The sequence below is a fragment of the Callorhinus ursinus genome, unplaced genomic scaffold (assembly GCF_003265705.2).
Source record: "Callorhinus ursinus isolate GAN/ISIS: 27379988/994484 unplaced genomic scaffold, GSC_fseal_2.0 scaffold33, whole genome shotgun sequence".
Taxonomy (NCBI): Eukaryota; Metazoa; Chordata; class Mammalia; order Carnivora; family Otariidae; genus Callorhinus; species Callorhinus ursinus.
Genome location: NW_027397095.1, coordinates 4,772,344 through 4,790,348, shown reverse-complemented (window position 1 = coordinate 4,790,348; position 18,005 = coordinate 4,772,344). Strand labels below are relative to the sequence as shown.

Sequence of the window (18,005 nt, the reverse complement as noted above, 5' to 3'; positions counted from 1 at the left end):
TATATATATATATATATATATATATAAAATGTCTTCCTGGGAAGGAACCCAAACCTTCCGTTTGTTTCCCGTCATTCCTGGCCACCAGAATACATCCCTTCCTCGCTATGACAGCTCTTCAAAGTCAACTTGCTTCCCCACCCCAACCCTCTAAGCCAAATATTACAGGTGTTGAGTACTCCTCAGGTTGATGGAGCTCCCTTATAGATCACACACACACACACACACACACACACACACACACACACAGCCCTAGCTATTCAGCTTCTGTGCATGGGATCAGACTTCCAGATGCCCTCCCCTTTCTCTTCATTCCCACCGCCTGCCACAGTGTATTATTTTCCATGGGATGTGAGTGTGTGGCTGGGAGAGGTGAGAATAAGAATCATTTGGGAGGTTTATCCAAATATAGATATCCTTCGATACCCAAACTCTTACTCTCTCAAACCAGGATTGTACCCATTCGGAGAGTGAAGGACACTTTCACACATATCTGGGTCCCAACTGCCCCAAATATCCCATCCATGATCTTCTATCAAATTAGAATCTCCTCAGGGGTGCAGGTGGGGGCTGCTGTGTGTGAATGCAGCCTATGATAACCGTTGTGTCTTTGGCAGCCCTATTGTCTACCCTCTGAGGCTTCAGACGGATCTCACTTATCTGTGGCACCTCGCACCCCAAAACACACAATAGCAATATTGCTGCTAAATCAAAGCTTTGCCATCCCACATTTATACTGGACACATCTTCGCGATAATAATCCCAATTTAAACTGCTTACCTAAGGGGGTTGTGTTGGGATTAATGTAGTGCTTGGCAAAGAACAATGCTGGGCAAATGTAAGCTTGCCTCCCTGCCCAGACAGAAGCTCCCAGGTGCAAGGGACTTGGACAACTATTTATTTTGCATCTCTTCATAGTGCTTAGCACAAGGCTCTGCCCAGAGCTACTCTTAGGTCCTGTCTACCAGCCCATTATCGAGTTTGAGGTGGCCTTGTTCACTGCACTACTGATCTGGATCACCTCTTTAGCTGAGGGCTCTGTGTACCTGGGAAGTGACCTATAAAATGTTGACGTGTGGTCCGGAAGGGAAACCTGTTTAAAAGGTGTTTAGGGCCCATTAACCAGCTGGAGCCTGACCTCAAGGGACTCGGGCCAGGGCAATGTGCTGGGAGGGAAAAGTTGGGGGAAGGCGAGTCCAAATGGGGGAGCCCTGGACCCCCAGAGCGGGGGTGGGGAGGAGGCACATCTGAAGAGGAGACAGAGGGCAGCGCTGAACACACTCGCTCCCTTCTGTCCTGGCGGGGTTGGGGACCTCTCTGTACTTTACTAGAGGCTCCTCTCCAGCCCTGCCGCCTTTTCCCAGGCCCAGGCGAGGTGGCCGCCCAGCACCCTGGTTAGCTGGCTGCCTTTGAAGGCTCTGCGGTTAGTGTGTGAGCTGAGCTCGCGGCCGGGGCTGAGCAAACAGGAAGCGCGGCACATCCTGCACGCCTGTCCGCCGACGCGCAGTCGCGGCGCAGGCCCAGAAAGTTCTGCTGGGGGCTCCGGCTCCGACTGCTCCCGTTGCCCGAGCCCTGAGTGCCCAGAGCCCCTGCAGCCCTGTGCCCGCCCCTCGCCTCCCGCGGGGTCACCCTCCCGCCCCTCCTCCCTCCGCCGCATCCCCAACCTGGGCAGGCTCCTTCCCAGGCCTCCAAGGCCCGGCAGTGGGAGCCCTGGCGCCCCCCCCCCGCCCTCCCCCCGCTGCCAACGAGGGGAGCGTGGCCCGTGGGGGAGCGAACTGGGGTGCTGGCGCCCCCGGCCTGGCCGGCTGAGGAGGACAGAGCCAAAGAAGTATGGCTTCAGCTTGGGGGAGAAGGACCTTGTCTTCCCTGAGCTCAGCCCGACGGATGGATGGTCAAAGGGCGTGGGGCAGGCTGGGGGACAGCGGGGAGGAAGTCACAAGAACATCTTGGGAACAGGGGAGGGCCAGCCCAGGATTTCACAAGTGCCACAGAAAGGAAAGCCTTAAAAAGATGCACACCTTTTACCCCAGGATTCCCCTTCTGGAAATCTATCCAAAGGAAAAAATTGTGGATGTGAATATTTGCCTTAAGGATGTACCACGAAGGGGCACCTGGGTGGCTCAGTTGTTAAACGTCTGCCTTCGGCTCAGGTCGTGATCCCGGGGTCCTGGGATCGAGCCCCGCATCAGGCTCCCTGCTCAGTGGGAAGCCTGCTTCTCCCTCTCCCACTCCCCCTGCCCGTATTCCCTCTCTCACTGTGTCTCTCTCTGTCAAATAAGTAAATAAAATCTTAAAAAAAAAAAAAAAAGGATGTACCACGAAGACTAAAAAAAAAAAAAAAAGTGAAGCCAACCTAAGTTCATTGGTGGGGGCCTGTTGAAATCATCATGGTACCCGCGGGCCGTGGGCTGCTCGGCAGCCATTAGGAATGGCGTTAGTTGACAAATATCTCACAGTGTGAGAAAATCTCAATGATACTGTATTCAGTTTGACCAGCGGATATCAACACAGTTTGTGAAGTATGACTTTTTTTAACTTTAAAAATTTAAAAATGGTTCTGTTTAGGTGTAATTGGTTTAAAAGAAACTGCACATTTTTAAAATGTATGATTTGTTTTAACATACGTATACACCCATGAAACCATCAGGGCAACCAAGATGGTGAACATATCTATCACCCCGGAAAGGGTCCTTGTGCCCTTTCTGACCTCTCCCTCCCCTCCTTATCCTCTCAAACCACAGTTCTGCTTTCTGCACAATATGATTTTTGTAAAATAGAGAGGGGGGTAGTTAAATCCTCAAAAATAGAAAAAGATATTTATCCAAACAGTATAATTATGGAAAATTTTTTAATTTTCTTCTTTTTGTGTATTTGTGTTTGCTAAATTATGTTATGAATATGAATTGCTTCTGTAATAAGATCATTGAAGTTATTAAAATATCTGCTACAGATAACCTACAAAGCGAACATTCTAAACCACACACGCATTTAAGAAATGCCTCTTGCCTGGGACATTTGCTGATGGTATGAAGTTGCTTGCGAGAACATGCCTTTTTCATGATGATGGCTGTTGTGATGATAAATATACGGGGGTGGGCGGGGGAGCCAAGGTGTTTTGACTGCAGGCATGACTGCTCTGGAGAGAATGGCTATAGGCATGCTGGTGGCAGTGGGGATGACTGCCCCAGTGACTCCTGCAAGGATGTCGTGATGGCTATAAGTGTGATGACTGTAGGGCTGATGGTTGTAGGGGTCAGATCACTGTTGGTGACTAGCTGGAATGTCCATAAGGGTGACAGCCATGAGGCTGCTGATTGTGAGGGTGCTAGCAGCAATGATGATGACTATGGGGGTGACATCTGAGGGTGTTGCCTGTAGGGTGCTTGCTGTTGTGACAATAGGCTGTAAGGGATGACTGTAGGGTCATGGTTGTACGGGTGGTAGTGGTGGTAGTGATGACCTTGGTGATGCAAGATGACCAGGAGCATTGGCCTAACGGGCAGAGATGGCTCAGCTTCTGGCTTCTGGCTTCTGGTTGGCAGGAGAAAAGGCTTCAGTAGGCCATATCATGTCAAGTCGATGGGCCACCTCCAAGGAGATGGAGCAGGACAGGTAATGATTGACACGAGACAGCAGGGTAGGGACTTTTCTCTGCTTGTTCAACCTAAGAGCCGTCTATATCAGAATCTCTGGAGACTGAAGTTGGGACTTCCTTCCTCCCTCGGGGCCGGCAGGGGCTGCGATTGCTGTAAGAGCAGGTCACGTGGCCGGGCTTCCTGTATGCTGCTGCCGCTGGGTGTCCATGGCCCGCGCCCCCAAGCTGCCACTCCAGCACACAGAGTGGCAGCCAGAGGCTCGGTCCATGCCGTGCCCCCTGGACGGTGCTCGCGAGGCTGAGCAAGAGGTCTCGGCATCTCGACACCTAAGATTGCAGGGACGGAGTGTCACCAGGGCAGAGGACCATGTTGCGCCGCAAACCCTCCAACGCCAGCGATAAGGAGCCCACTCAGAAGAGAAAGGTGAGGAACATCTCTGGGAACTCACGTCTTCCTTCCCTCTGCTCTCTCAACCCACCCTCTCCAGGACTCTTAGGAGTGGGAAGAGCCAAAGGCCGGACGTTGTGTCTGTAGGCAAGGGCCATTCTCCCAAGGGCATTGGGACGGGGGCCCAAAGGTTACTGGAGTAACAAAAGTACAGAAGAGACTTTCAAAATCTAGAGAGTCAGGGTTCCAGACCCTTAGAAGTCTAGAGTTACAGAATTCAACCCTACAATGATGGGATAGAGATCTAAAATCAGGGGCTAGAATCCTAGACTAGAATTCAAGAATCACAAAATATACTTCTCAAGGTGCATCCCAAGACTGTACTCAATTTTCTCTCCCCTACGCTGGTCCTGCCACTGCTTCTGCCCAAGCACGGCCTCTCAGGAGCCATCTCACTCAAAGGGCCCCGCTGGGCCACCCAGATGGGCGCCATGATGCTCCTGGGGCCCCTGCCCTCTGGCCATAGCCAGACTCTGCCCACTTGGCTCAGCTCTGTTGCAGCTCCCCAGGCCCTCAGGAGAGGCGGCCAACATGCAGAGGGGGCCCAGGGGATTCCTAGACTCAGGAAAAGCCTCTCCAAACCTTCAGTGGGATGCAGGGGACATGCAGGTTCTTCCCAGGCGGGAAGAAATTATTTGTGAAGAATGAGAAATGAAGCTGGTGAGATGGGAAATAGGGGCTGAGGAAGAAAAATTCAGTAGAGGGACTGACTCTAAAGGCCAAGAGGAAAAGCAGCTGTCGTGGACAGCTGAAATATTCCTCTTCCTGGAGCAGAGACCAGACCAGAAGATTCCTTGAAGACCGCCAGATCTGGGTTTCTCTAGTTGGATTTGAGAATTTCTAGACTTACTCTTTGAATTGATTATAGTACTCTCCCAGGACACCAGCCAAGTACATTCCACACATCCAGCGGGATCCTAGGACCATCCCCAAGCAGGCCTGAACCGGGTCCAAGAGACCTAGGCCTAGCCCCAGGCCACACTCGGGGGACCTCCAGGCCCTCAATGTGTCCTGTTGTTTTCCCAGGAGCTCAGCCCAGGTGCCCTGTGGGGGACCCCCCCTTGTCAGGGGAGCAGCTCCCAAGTGGAGGCCAAGCCAGCTGAAAGACTGAGCCCCTGGGCACTGGGGTGTGCATCCTGCCCCATCTCAGGTCCTGGGGTGGCTGCCACTTCCGGCTGTACTCTCCCCACCCCAGATGCTTCTCTAAGTTGCAGTGGAGGTGGGCAGAGGGGGGTAGAGATTCACGAGTCTTCACATAGGCTTCGTCACCCCCATCTAAGCCCTGCTTGGCGCTAGGCCCAGCAGACTTACCATTGGCTGCCACTCCGGGGTGAGCAGGTCCCACTTCCCCTTGCTCTCTGGCTGATGGCGGTGGGAAGCCGAGACTGCTGTAGACATTGCTGGGCCCCAAACCACAGGGGAGCGAGCTGGGGGAAAGAGCCTGAGAAAGAGCTGACACTTTGACACTGGGACCCTGTGCCATCTCAAGTGGAGGTGCCCAGTGGCACACAGAAGCCGGAAGTCCCTGTCTTCTTCCCTGACTTCCATTATCCGGATTCTGTATTTGGTGGCTAGGCCTCTGGGATTGTCCCCCCAGGCTTCTCCCAGGAAAAGCAAGGCCCATGTGGCACTCTGAGGTCCATGTCCCTCCCTCCAGGGAGGATCATCCAGGCAAACCCCGCCCCACCCCTGCCTGAGCCTGGGCCATCCTCAAGAGCCACTCTCCAAGCCCCAATACTGTGGAAATGGCCTTGGAGAAGCCAAGTTTCCAGAAGGTAGAGATAGCATCTTCCTCACGCCCAGAGACAGCAGCCCAGCTCCAGCACCGTGACCTTGGGCAAGTCCCTTCTTCTCAGTGGCTGAGGTGACACGGTGGGGGGAAAGCACAAAGGCAAGTGAGGCCTCTCTCACCTGCCCCTGCTCCTCCTCCCAGGGCTGCCAGAATGAGTGTGCTGAGTGGGAGGCAAGACAGGGGAGTTGAAATCCTACGGGTTCTAGCAGTAGGACCTTGGACAGTTCATTGACCTTCTTTGGGCCTCAGTTCCTTCACCTTGGAAAAGGAGGCCAGCTCTTGATCTGCCCATCTCAGGAGGTTGTGCAGATGGCCTGGGACAATAAACATGAGAGTGCTCCCTCACGGGCAAGCATGTGCACACGAGTAGGGTGCACGCTGTAGGTGTGGGCGGGCGCGGGGTGTGCACTGCAGAGAAGACCAAGCCTGGGTCCCAGCCCTGAGGTGGAGGAAACGAGACTTAAGAGCACTAAGAGCCTGCACTAAGGGAGGACTCGTCAGGCGCCAGGTGCCGCGCACTCTACCCCTATTGGAGCTTGTTGGCTCCTCATGAGAACCTTGTGAAGCAGGGGCAGATATTGCCTCTATCTCTATTTTATGCCCAAGTCTCAGAGAGGTGAAGTGACTCACCCAAAGTCACACAGCTAGTAAGCTGCAGAGCAGGGATCCAAGCCAAGACTTATCAGTCTCCAGAGTCTTAACCCCTTCTTCCTCTACTCTCTTGTCCCCCTACTGATCCCAGAAGCACTAGAAGAATCTGATGAACATGAGAGACTCAACCCATGAGTAGAAAAGCACACCTCTACGCGACACCCCCACCAGCATACACTTTGCATTTCCAGTGGCTCCTCGTTGCCCGCAGGCTAATGCCCAAGTTCCTCGGCATGGCTGGCCAGGGCCTTCCGTGGCCTTTTCTGCTTCACCTCGCACCACACTGACTATGCTCAGAATGTTTCTAACTCTCATTCTTGTTTAAACCCTTCCCAGCTTCTCCCAGAGAAATCCTTGCTCCCTTGCATAGCTCAGCTTAAATGTGTCTCCTCCTCCTCGAAGCCCTCCTGAGCCCTTCCTCCTCCATGCTCCCGCTCACTCTCCAGGAAGCTCCCTCCAAACACCACCCACAGTTTCCATTATACTCAAATGCATTTCTATACTGGGAGACAACTTAGTGAGCTCTGAGCACAGCAACACGCACAGGCTTCCAGAGTCACAGAACGGGGTTCAAACCCCTGCTCTTGCTGCTGCCTGCTGTGTAACTCTGCCTCGGACACTTCATTTCTGAGTCTCAGGCTCCTCAGCTGGGCAGGAAGGGTGTTAAGATGGGGCTGTGGTGAGGCTGGAGTGAGCCGGCACCCACAAAGGGGTGGACAGGGTGCAGGGCACATGGGAGGTATTTAACCCCTTTCTTCCCAGATTCCCACACACGCACAAGCCAGTGCCTGGAGCCCAGAGGGTGCTGGGTATGTGACTGGTCCACTGAAGGAGCTGAGGGGCTAGTTGCAGAGACACCCGGTGAAAGCCAAGCTTGCTTAGGAAGGAGGGGAAGAAGATGCCAATGGGGGGCAGTGTGAGGCTCTGAGGGGGTGATCAGGGGAGGCTTCCTACAGGAGGCAGCACCTTTGAAACTGGATTTGGAAAGCCTTTCTATGGATGTATAATATCTGTCCAAAGAAGTGGATAAATTACAAGTGTTCCACTCAATGAATTTCCACAAGGTGAACATTCCCTCATAGGCAACACCCAGATCAAGAAACAAAGCACTTTGGAGGACCTGGCTGCTTCAGTCGGTATAGCACACAACTCTTGATCTCGGGGTCATGAGTTCAAGCCCCATGTTGGGCATAGCGCTTACTTAAAAAAAAAAAAAAAGCACTTCCAACACTCCAGAAGCTTCTCTCATGCCCCTGCTGGTCACTACATGCTCCCTTTCCCTAAGGGTAACCACTATCCTGACTTCCAACAGCATAACTTAGTTTTGCCGGGTTTTGAACTTTCTATACAAGGAACCATATCATGTACTCTGGTGGTTGGCCCCTTCTGCTCAACAGTGTATCTGCAAGATTCATCCATATTGTTAGGGAAAGCTGTACCAAGCTCATCGCTATGTACTATTCCCTTCAATGACTGCTACAATTCCTATATCCATTCTACAGTTGGTGGGCACGTGGACTGTTTCCAGTTCCATTGGATTTTGAAGGAAGGGAGAAACTATGGTTGACAGAGAAGGGTGGAGTGTTCCAGGTGGGGCACGCCCTGGGTAAGAGTCTGGGGGGGGTCAGAGGAAAGGCTAAGCACACATGGACATTCGTTGAGGGGTTGCTGTGTTAGCAGTCAGGACTTCTATCCTCACAGCAACCAACCAGGTAGGTGCCTTTGTCTTCATTTTACCCATGAGGAAATGGAAGCCCAGAGAAGTTGTGGAACTCTCCCCACTTTACACAGCTGGTCAATGGCAGAACCAAGATGTGACCACCTGTCAGCTCACAGACACTGAAGGTTGGGAGGTTAAATAACTCCCCGAAGGTCACACATCCCAAAGTTGAACTCACCAATGTCTGATGCCAGAAAAGTAGCTCTTTCCAAGAGACCCACATACTCCCCTTGGACATGGAAAAGGGGCCAACAGTGTAGGGTACTACCTCCTGCCTTGTGCAGGACCCCCAGGAAGGCCTCGCTCCAAAGGAAAACCAGGTGGAAAATCCAAGGGGACTCAAGGATTTTTTTTTAAGATTTTATTTATTTATTTGAGAGAGAGAGAATGAGAGATAGAGAGCACGAGAGGGGAGAGGGTCAGAGGGAGAAGCAGACTCCCCGCCGAGCAGGGAGCCCGATGCGGGACTCGATCCCGGGACTCCAGGATCACGACCTGAGCCGAAGGCAGTCGCCTAACCAACTGAGCCACCCAGGCGCCCGGGGACTCAAGGATTTTAACTCATACCTGGGAGGGGGATCATTTCAGGGTCACCCAAGACTTTCAGGATATTTGGGGTTGGCCCCGAGGTTGGAGGTAGGCCGGGCAAAAGGCCACCCTGGCTGGCCCTGACCCTTGTCACCCGAAGCACATGTCTAGTCCTTTCCATATCCCTGGGCCGAGGAGTGGCCAGCAGGGCCCAAGTCCCAGCGCCACCCCACGGCACTTTTGGATTGTTTCCTCCAGCTTTGAGCTAAAGCTGGGACAGAGGGGCCCTGACATAAGGTCCCCGGGGGCCAAAGGCCCCCCTCCCAGCCCCCAGCCTGCAGATTAATGACAGGAAAGGAAAGAACTGGGGCCTGGTGGTGAGTTTACTCTCCCCAACAAAGCCTACTTCCAGCGCCGGGCCTGCCCTCTTGCATGCTTTCCAGGTTCACAGTCCCTGGGACTTCTGGGGCTACTCACAGCCTCCCGGTCTGCAGACCAAGCTGAGGGGCGGTGAAGGGAAGGCCGTCATAGGTCCCATCGGTCTATAAATAGCAGCCCAGCCTGCGCTCCTTGGGCCCAGGCCAGCCTGGTGCCCACCCTCTCTCTTTTCCAGGCAGTAAGAGGAGGAAGTTACCCAGGCAGCTGCATCCTAGCCATTCAAGAGGAGGAAATAAACAAAAGGTGGAGGAGAGAAGGGGAGAGTAAGGGGGAAAAAGAGGAAAGAATAGTGGGTGGGGAAACCAAGGAAGGAGGATGGAGGAGACGCATGGGAATCCGAGCGGTCACCCCACGGTCATGCTCTCCCCTGCCTATGCCCACTCATGGCCTCCCCTTCTCCAACTCCCCAGTGTAGCACAGAAGAGTCTTCCTGATGGAGGCCGTAAGTGCCCCATCCGGGAGGCCCCCGTGGAGGCAGCATCTGATGGCCTGACCGCTGACCTAGTTTTGGGTCCACTAGCTTGCTGAAACCTCTAGGAAAGTGTAGCGCCTGACTCTGAGTGCTGACTTGCCTTGGTCAAGACCCACCAGGAGAACCAAAGTCCCCAGGAGTCCCCACTGTAGTCCCCAGGAGTCCCCACGAGTTGGGGCCAATTGTGTGTGTGTTGGGGGCAGGTGATATTGCCCCGGCCCTGGGGTGTTGTCACTGGACCCCCCTTTCATAGGAAAGAGGATGTGAAACTTTCAGCTTTGTGTGGCTTTGGGGCTTCGGTTCCTCAAGCCCTTATCTCTGGTGTCTGCAGTCTATCCCGCTCTATCTGTCTGGCCATCTGTGAACCCTGGTTCCTGTGTGTATCTCTCTCTGGTCTTGACTCCTGATCTTGATGCAGGCTCAGCCTTACCTCTTATGTGTAAAGCCTGACTCCTAACCTGCTGGGCCCTGGCTTCTGGCTGCTATCTTGCCATGCGCATGCATATGCAATTAAGAAAGCTCATTTCCTGAAAACAGTCTCATCAGCGCAAACAATCAGCCGGGTTTAAAAGTCCAAGCTCTGGCACATGTCGTCAGCAGTAGCCAGCTCATCACGTTAGCGGCTAAGGTTAAAAGCCGAGATGGAGGAATTTAAAACAGCAACTTTCTTTTACTAAATGAGCCCCAGTCATTCGTGTCCCAAATCTGTTGGCACCTTCTCTTAATAAGCCTCTCCCGAGGGTTTCCAGAAAGCGGAATGCCAGGTCTTACTGACTCCTGGGGGGATTGCCTTGCTCTTCTGGGGACACAGATTCATCAGGCTGGCGACCTCAGTGTGTTCAGCTCTATCACCGTGACAGGGACACCATGCTTGCCTCAGGTCCAGAGCAAAGAGGCGGTGGCAGGGCTGGGGAAGGTTTGCTCTATTAGGTAAAGGTGATGCTATCGTCCTGCTGAGGTACGTCTCTAGTAGGAGATATGCTTTTGCTCAGACTCGTTTAGTCTTTGCCTCCAAAATTCTGGGGACCAAACTGCAGGTGCTGGTGGTCATGTGGGCTTTGTGTGAGGCTTGGCTGAGGTTGGAGGCTCCTGAGGTCCGGAGCCTGCTCTGGGGCCCGCATTAGGGGCTACCCTCGGCTGAAGGGTAGCAGGAAGCCAGGTGGCTCCAAGTACACCTTGACACTTCCGCTCGGTAGCCCTGGCTCCTCAGGGCACCTGCGCGCTGCCTAGCCCTGGGGGGTGTGCGCGTGCCCAGAGCCGGGGACAGCTCCTGGCTCCTCACTCTGCCAGCCTTTTTCCAGCCACTGAGGGCCACACCTCTGCTTCTTCCAGCTCTCACTTCAGCGCTCCAGCAGCTTCAAGGATTTTGCCAAATCCAAACCCAGCTCCCCCGTGGTGAGCGAGAAGGAATTTAATCTGGATGATAATGTGAGTTGCAGAGCCTCCCAGGGGGATCTGGCTGCAGGCCCTGGGTGGGGGGAAGAGGAGATCTGGGGATTGTTGAGGAAAGCCTGCTTACACACAGAAGGCCAACCCTCCCACCCGTCAAAATTCTGGGCCCCCAGAAATCACCCACATTGTTTTCAACTACAAACTACAGTTGACCCTTGAACAACACGGGTTTGAACAGCATGGGTCCGCTTACACGCAGATTTTTTTTCAATAAACACAGTACAGGACTGTAAATGTATTTTCTCCTCATAATTTTCTTAGTAATGTTTTCTTTTCTCTAGCTTACTTTGTAGTAAGAATATAGTACATATACACACAAAATATGCATTAACCCCCTGTTATCAGTAAGCCTTCTGGTCAACAGTTGGCTATGAATAGTTAAGTTTGGGGGGAGTCAAATGCTATACGTGGATTTTCATCTGCGCGGGGCGGGGGTAGTTGGCGGCCCTAACCCGCACGTTGTTCAAGGGTCAACTGTAATTGTCAAATTAATTACAAATTAATAGGGCCGAGTACGAGGCTGGGGCTAGGAGGGAAGGGGATGCGAGCCTCTCATTCCCACCTCCATCCTCTGCCAGGACCTGAAGGCCTCCTTCTGCCCCTAAATCCCGGACTTCCTCCTTTGTTGTCACAGATTCCAGAAGATGAGTCAGGTGTCCCTACCGCAGAAGATGCTGGGAAGAGTGGCAAAAAGCTGGGGAAAAAGTGGAGGGCCGTGATTTCCCGAACCATGAACAGGAAGATGGGCAAGATGATGGTGAAGGCGTTGTCAGAAGAGATGGTGAGGCCTGCTGTCTAGGGGAGGGGTGGGGGGGGGCAGGGAGGGCAGGCAGTGCTCTGGCCGCGTGTGAGCATGGCCACCTTGACGGCCATAGCCCGGGTACTGGGCCTGAGGGCCTGATTCAATATGAGAAGGAAGGTCATCTGGGAGGAGAGCTCACTCAGCCATGAGCCTGGCAGCAAGGCATGGTCCTGAGGGAGCAGGAGTGGGGTCTGAGGAGGGAGGAAAGTCTGGGTAACAGAAGCTTCCGAGGAAGGCTGGCCTGAGGAGGAGGGTGGCGCTTGAAAGGGAGATGCAATTGCCTGAAGCAGATTCATCCACCTCAAAGTTTTGCTTGGAACTAGCCTCTGGGATTGGGAAGACAGGATTGGAAAAGGGGCCCCTAGGAGAGAAAACAGAGAAGGCTGGCTTGGGCCCAGGGAGAGAGGGTGGGACAGACAGCTGTGGGGCAGGCACGTGCAAGTAGCTGACGTCACACAGTGAGTTGGCTGTGGCCATGACTCTGACCGAAGGTTCGCGGGCAGGGGTCGGGGGTGGGGGAGTGCCCAAGTCAGCTCTCAGACTGGCTCCTACCAGCTCAGGACAGCAATTGATCAAATTTTGAGGAATTTGGTGAGCCAGGGGTGAAACCCAACCATTACCGAAAATTACATTCTATAAACTTAGAATTAAATAAGTTCTATTGAAAATAAAGAGACTATGGGCAACCTTCAAAACTCGTAATTTCCTGAATCTTATACTACCTTTCACTGTTCTCTGGGCTCTTGAGGTCATTTGCCTCTGTAGTCTCTGTGTGCCGGAATTAGCCCCCACGGTGTGCTGCTCGGTGAGCGACTCCACGGAGGGGAGTCTTTACAACGCAGGAATCGGGCCTTTGATTCCTAGAGAGCCGGTTGTGAAAGGGGTTGCCACCGCCCTGAGGTGTGTGGTGAGGCGGAGGAGCTCTGGAGTCAGGCCAGCTCAGCTCGGTTGTGGGTTCCTATGCGGCCTTGGGGACGTTCCTCCGTGACTTCTCCTCTGTGAACTGGGGACAATGAGAGCGCTTACCTTGAAGTGTCACTGTGAGGGTGCAAGGACCTGACAGGCCCGCCTGGCGCGCAGGAGCACAGCGGCAGGTAGCTCCGCGCCGGCGCCCCTGCGGGCGGGTCTCCGCCCTGGCGGCAGCTCTGAGCCCCAGCTCGGGCGCCGCAGCCCTCTCCGCGCGGGCCCCGCACATTCCTGCTGCAGGAGGTCGCCGCCTGAGGACGGCCATTCCCACATCAGCGAAGCGGGAGCTTGTGCTCAGAGAGCGCGGCGCAGTCTGGGAGCCCCCCCACCCACCCACCCCCCGGAGAGCCCAGGCCCATTTCCTCTGCACCCCTGGGCGCCCCAGCCAGGGCTGCTCAGGGCCCCCTGCCTCCCGTCCCCTGCAGGGAGACACTCTGGAGGAGGGCTCCGCCTCCCCGACATCTCCAGAGGGCAGCCTGGACAGCCCCGGCCCCGAGAAGATGGTCATGGCCTTTTCTGAGCAGGAGGAGTGTGAGCTCCCGGGACTTAGCCGCCAGGCCTCCACGGGTGAGTAGGCGACCCAAGGGGACATCTGCTGAGTCTGGAGAAAAGAACTGGGTTAGGGCCTTGCAGCTGGCTGTGTGGGAGGGAGGTAAGAGAAATGAACCTTAGCAGTCTGCCTTTGGGGAACTTTCCCGGCCGTCTTCATATTACATTTTCACAATAACTTCATGATGCTGGCACTATTATCCCCACTTTACTGATGTGAAAACTGAGGCTCAGGGAGGTTTTTCCCTTTGCCCAGATGACCCAGTCTCGAACTGAGGTCTACCCTGGAAGGGCTGCCACTTGCTGTCACCAGGCCCTGGAGGGGCCCAAGGGAAACGATGAGCCCCACTGCACTCTTGGACTCGCCCAACCCCACCCTTCCAAGGGGAGCTGGAGGCTATAGCCACCTGGGCCTCTGACATCCCAGGCTGGGGGTAGGGCTAGAGGGTCTCCGGCGGGGAAGTCTCAGCCTCTTAGACTGCAGCCCTTGGTTTGCTGGGCTCAGGGAGCCACTTGGCATCTTCTAGATGCCTATGAGGTTGGACAGGAGGTTCCAGCAGCCCCTCCAGGAGGAGGGGCTGCAGGCTCTGAGCTGCAGACCCACAGAGGCACTGGCCTTCTCACTCCTCAAGCTAGTTCTAAGTTCCGTGCTCTTTCTCTGGCTCCACAGACACCTCCCTGCCCCCACTGAAAGCCACTTATAATGCCCTTCATCCCGCCCTTCCCAGAGAGAAGGAGCCCTTCTGAGTTTCCATGTGATGTTGTAACTAGATGCTGAGTCTTATTACATACAGAAAGTAAAATACTAGTTCAGGGTATGGCTTCCTGTGTGGAAGGTGGCTTCCAGGAGCACTGGACTGGGAGTCAGGAGACCTGGAGTCAAATGGACCCAGGGCTACCAGTTATAAGGTGAGAGGTCTTGGGCGCTCAGTTGGCCTGTCTGGCTTCAGTTTTCCTTATCTGTTCATTGGACCCAGTTGGCCTGTAGAGGTCCTCCCAATTTGCTCGTTCTTTAGTCTGTGAGCCCTTTCTCCCTCTGTGGTCAACTGTTTCCATGTCTGAGGCCCCAAAGGTGAAGCTGTGCTCCTGCAGGGTGGCCTTGGGATTTCTAGCCACAGCCCCTGGCAGGTACCTGCCGGGTACTGCCCCAGCTGTCTTGCAACAAAGGTGACCCTCCTCCCTGCCCCATCTCCTGCAGGCAGTGAGCTCTGCAGCCCCAGCCCGGGTTCTAGCAGCTTCGGAGAGGAACCACCTGCCCCCCAGTACACAGGGCCCTTCTGTGGCAGGGCACGAGTCCACACCGACTTCACTCCCAGCCCCTATGACCGTGACTCGCTGAAACTGCAGGTAAGGTTGGCGTCTAGGCCTCTCCTGAGCCTGGCAGGCTGGGCCCATGAAGAAAGCTGTATTGAGCCAGGATAGGATGGTGTCCAAGGAAGCCAAGGGAATACCCTTCTCCTCTCCCCTGCTCCACTCTGCTCTCCTGTCCTCCCACAGAAAGGAGATGTGATCCAGATCATTGAAAAGCCACCTGTGGGCACGTGGCTGGGCCTGCTCAATGGCAGGCTGGGATCTTTCAAGTTCATCTACGTGGATGTGCTGCCTGAGGAGGCTGCGGGCCCCGCCCGCCCCAGTCGCCGACAAAGCAAGGGCAAGAGGCCCAAGCCCAAGACTCTGCATGAGCTGCTGGAGCGCATAGGCCTGGAGGTTGGAGCTGGGACCTCCAGGGAGGCACACTTGCCCCAGGGATGGAGGCTAGGGCATGGTCAGCTATGTGGGAAGGGAGGGATCCCAAGCGGGGGTGACTTGTAAGTGGCCCAACTGGGGGTCTGCCTCCACCTGCAGGAGCACACGTCCACCCTGCTGCTCAATGGCTACCAGACACTGGAGGACTTCAAAGAGCTGCGGGAAACACACCTCAATGAGCTGAACATCATGGACCCACAGCACCGGGCCAAGCTGCTCACGGCCGCCGAGCTGCTGCTGGACTACGACAGTGAGTGGGTTTAGGAACCCGGTTGGGGGGGATGCCCCCAGGTATTCCGGGGAGGGAAGGCCTGCCCTGGCCTGGCCAAGTGACCACACTCAGCCCCGGCACCCCTCTGCAGAGGGAGGGCACTTTCCACACTTGAATTCCAGACTCAGGCAAAGTTTGCAGACAGAGGGGCCTTAGGGATGATGGGTCCAACTCCCTTTGGGATGACAGGGGAGACTTAAGGCCAGAGAAAGTAAGGCATGTACTCGAGGCCTCCAAGCTGGGTCATAGCAGAGCTAGCAATCAAGCGCAGGTTTCCCAGCCCCTAGCTGGCTGCTAAAGAAATTGGGCTCCGGGGCTGAGTTGCTGGCTTGGAAACCACCCTACCTGGTTCTAAGCCGGGAAGGGTGAGAGGGGCAAGGGTGGTGGTGGGTGCCCAGAGGGAGAGACTGCCTACAGTGGACTTCCCAGAGTCCCTACCCCCCCCCCACACAGGGGCTCCCTGGAGCCTCTGAACCCCTCCCAGCTAAGGCCCAAGCCCCCCCCAATATTCCATCCCCTTCTTTGGCCCGGCAGCCGGCAGCGAGGAGGCGGAAGAGGGTGCGGAAAGCAGCCAGGAGCCAGCTGCAAACACAGTGTCTGGACCCAAGGTGGACATTCCTCGAGACTCTGGCTGCTTCGAGGGCTCAGAGAGCGGACGTGATGAGGCCGAGTTGGCAGGCGCTGAGGAGCAGCTGCAGGGCCTCTCCCTGGCCGGGGCGCCTTGAGACAGAAGTGGAGGCGCGGGCCAAGGCTGGGCCCCAGCAGCAAAGACTGCAGGGACGGGCCCGACCTCCCACGGTGGCGCACTCCCTGGAGGACTGGTGCTGAGCCGGGCCCTGCTCCCCTAGGAGCGCCCAGGGCAGCAGGGGCCGGCCAGGGCACCGTAGGCTTGGCTGGAGTGGATGGGGAGCCACCCAAGGCACATCCCACCCGCGCAGCCCCCTTCCTCCACCAGCTACTGACAGCATAGAACTTCCAGGCACCACCTGCTCCCAGCCACAGCAAATGGGACACTGAGGGGCCGCCCTACCCATGTCCCTCACCACCGAGGCCCCCAAACCCTCCTCAGCCCCACACCACTTTCCCCTGGCACACTTCTCCTGAAACGGAGGCCAGGTCGGTATTTTGGGTGGGTTTCAAAACCCTAGGGAAGCTGGCCCTTTAAAAGGACCCTAACTGATCATGGGTAGGTACAGATTTCCCCAAATAAGGCTTGAGGAAAGCCGCATGTACCTTTCCCACATTCCTTCTCCTTAACCTTTTTGGAGGTTTGGCCACTAACTGGTGGGAATTAGAATGGATACTGCTGGGGGCCTTTCCAGCTCTGACATTCTGGGACATTAAATGTCTGCTCTCCTGTTACCTGTGGCCCAGGACACCAGTGGGGTTGACTGAGGGAGCTGAAGGGGCCTTGGGCTCCCAAGTGAAATGGCTCCTCCTGCTCATTCATTCCATACCTCCCCACATAACTCAAGCCAAGCTGCAGCTCCCCCCAGCTTAAAACAATGCCCAGACCTCATGCAACATGCACTCTCCCCTTCCACTTCTGGCCCCATCCAATGACACTTCCCCTGAACGCTGATGGCAGATGGTCAGATCTGGCTTCCAAGGACAGAACTGCCCCTTGGAAGTCACATGCAAGTCTGAACTCAGACTTGGCCACCTTTATGGGTTCTTATAAGCAAAGAAAGCACAAAGCTTGACACTGGGGAGTCTGCTACCCCAACTTTGCTTTGCAAAAGGTTTTGATGTACCCTGAGCTCCAGAAAGGGAGGAAGTGTATCTGTTGATGGGGGCCTCCCTTGACCTCAGTACCAAGTCTGTGCCCTGAATTCGCAGAGTAACCCTTCCCCAGGGCCCAGCGGGCCTGGGGACAGTGCCCACTACATCTAGGACTGCCTGCTTAGTGAACGCACTTCTGGACCTACTACGAGGAACTCTGGTAAAAGCTAGCTTGGGGGAAGGGTTTGGGTGTACATATGAGGGGGTGGAGGGGATAAGTTGGCAGCAATAAACATAGGTAGAACAAATTACAGTCTCCAGTTATCTTTCCTATGAAGAGAGGGCTGGGGGAGGGTCAGACCAATATCCTTCGAAGCTGGACTTGGCAAAATGACCTCCATTGTCCTTTCAGGGCCATCTGCCCCTTCCCTGCAGATGCCCAGTGCCCTTGATCCTGCTGACCTAAAGTTCCAGTTTGAAGTGCTAACGGTCTCTGCTCTTCCCACTAACCAGCTGTCCCCTGAGTACAGGCTCCCAGGGCCACAGGCCTTGCTGGGGTCCGAGAGTGGTCTCTTCCTAGAATGATTATTTAACAAGAGCCTTGAGGGCCTCCCCAGTGAGGACGGGCCGGCACTAGGGCCTGTCCAGTGTCCAAAAGGGAGAGATTTGGATTTGGCCAGGCCTTCCCTCTGAGGCCACCTCCTCTTGAGCCCCACCTCATGCCCACTGAAGCTACACCATCTCCCGGGAGGTGGGACAAAGACGAAGACCCCTGGCTTCCTTTGTTTCTGCCGGCATTAACTGCATCAGGGAGGGCAGACTGGAGTGAGAGCTGCCCCCAGAGCGAAGACAA

General features: G+C 55.1%; 1 protein-coding gene across 2 annotated transcripts; it reads left to right on the top strand.

Annotated features, from left to right (window-relative positions):
* Window positions 1-3,783: 3,783 nt before the first annotated feature.
* On the top strand, window positions 3,784-17,460 carry SASH3 (SAM and SH3 domain containing 3). 2 transcript variants are annotated; one of them, XM_025852583.2, is made up of 8 exons: window positions 3,786-4,019; window positions 10,977-11,072; window positions 11,731-11,877; window positions 13,290-13,431; window positions 14,612-14,760; window positions 14,911-15,120; window positions 15,259-15,409; window positions 15,965-17,460. In XM_025852583.2, the coding sequence occupies exons 1-8, from the start codon at window positions 3,963-3,965 to the stop codon at window positions 16,153-16,155; spliced, it is 1,143 nt and encodes a 380-aa protein (XP_025708368.1). In that variant the 5' UTR covers window positions 3,786-3,962; the 3' UTR covers window positions 16,156-17,460. The 2 variants fall into 2 exon arrangements, with proteins under 2 accessions (XP_073735264.1, XP_025708368.1); XM_073879163.1 differs by lacking the exon at window positions 10,977-11,072 and having other exon boundaries at window positions 3,784-4,019.
* Window positions 17,461-18,005: the final 545 nt, after the last annotated feature.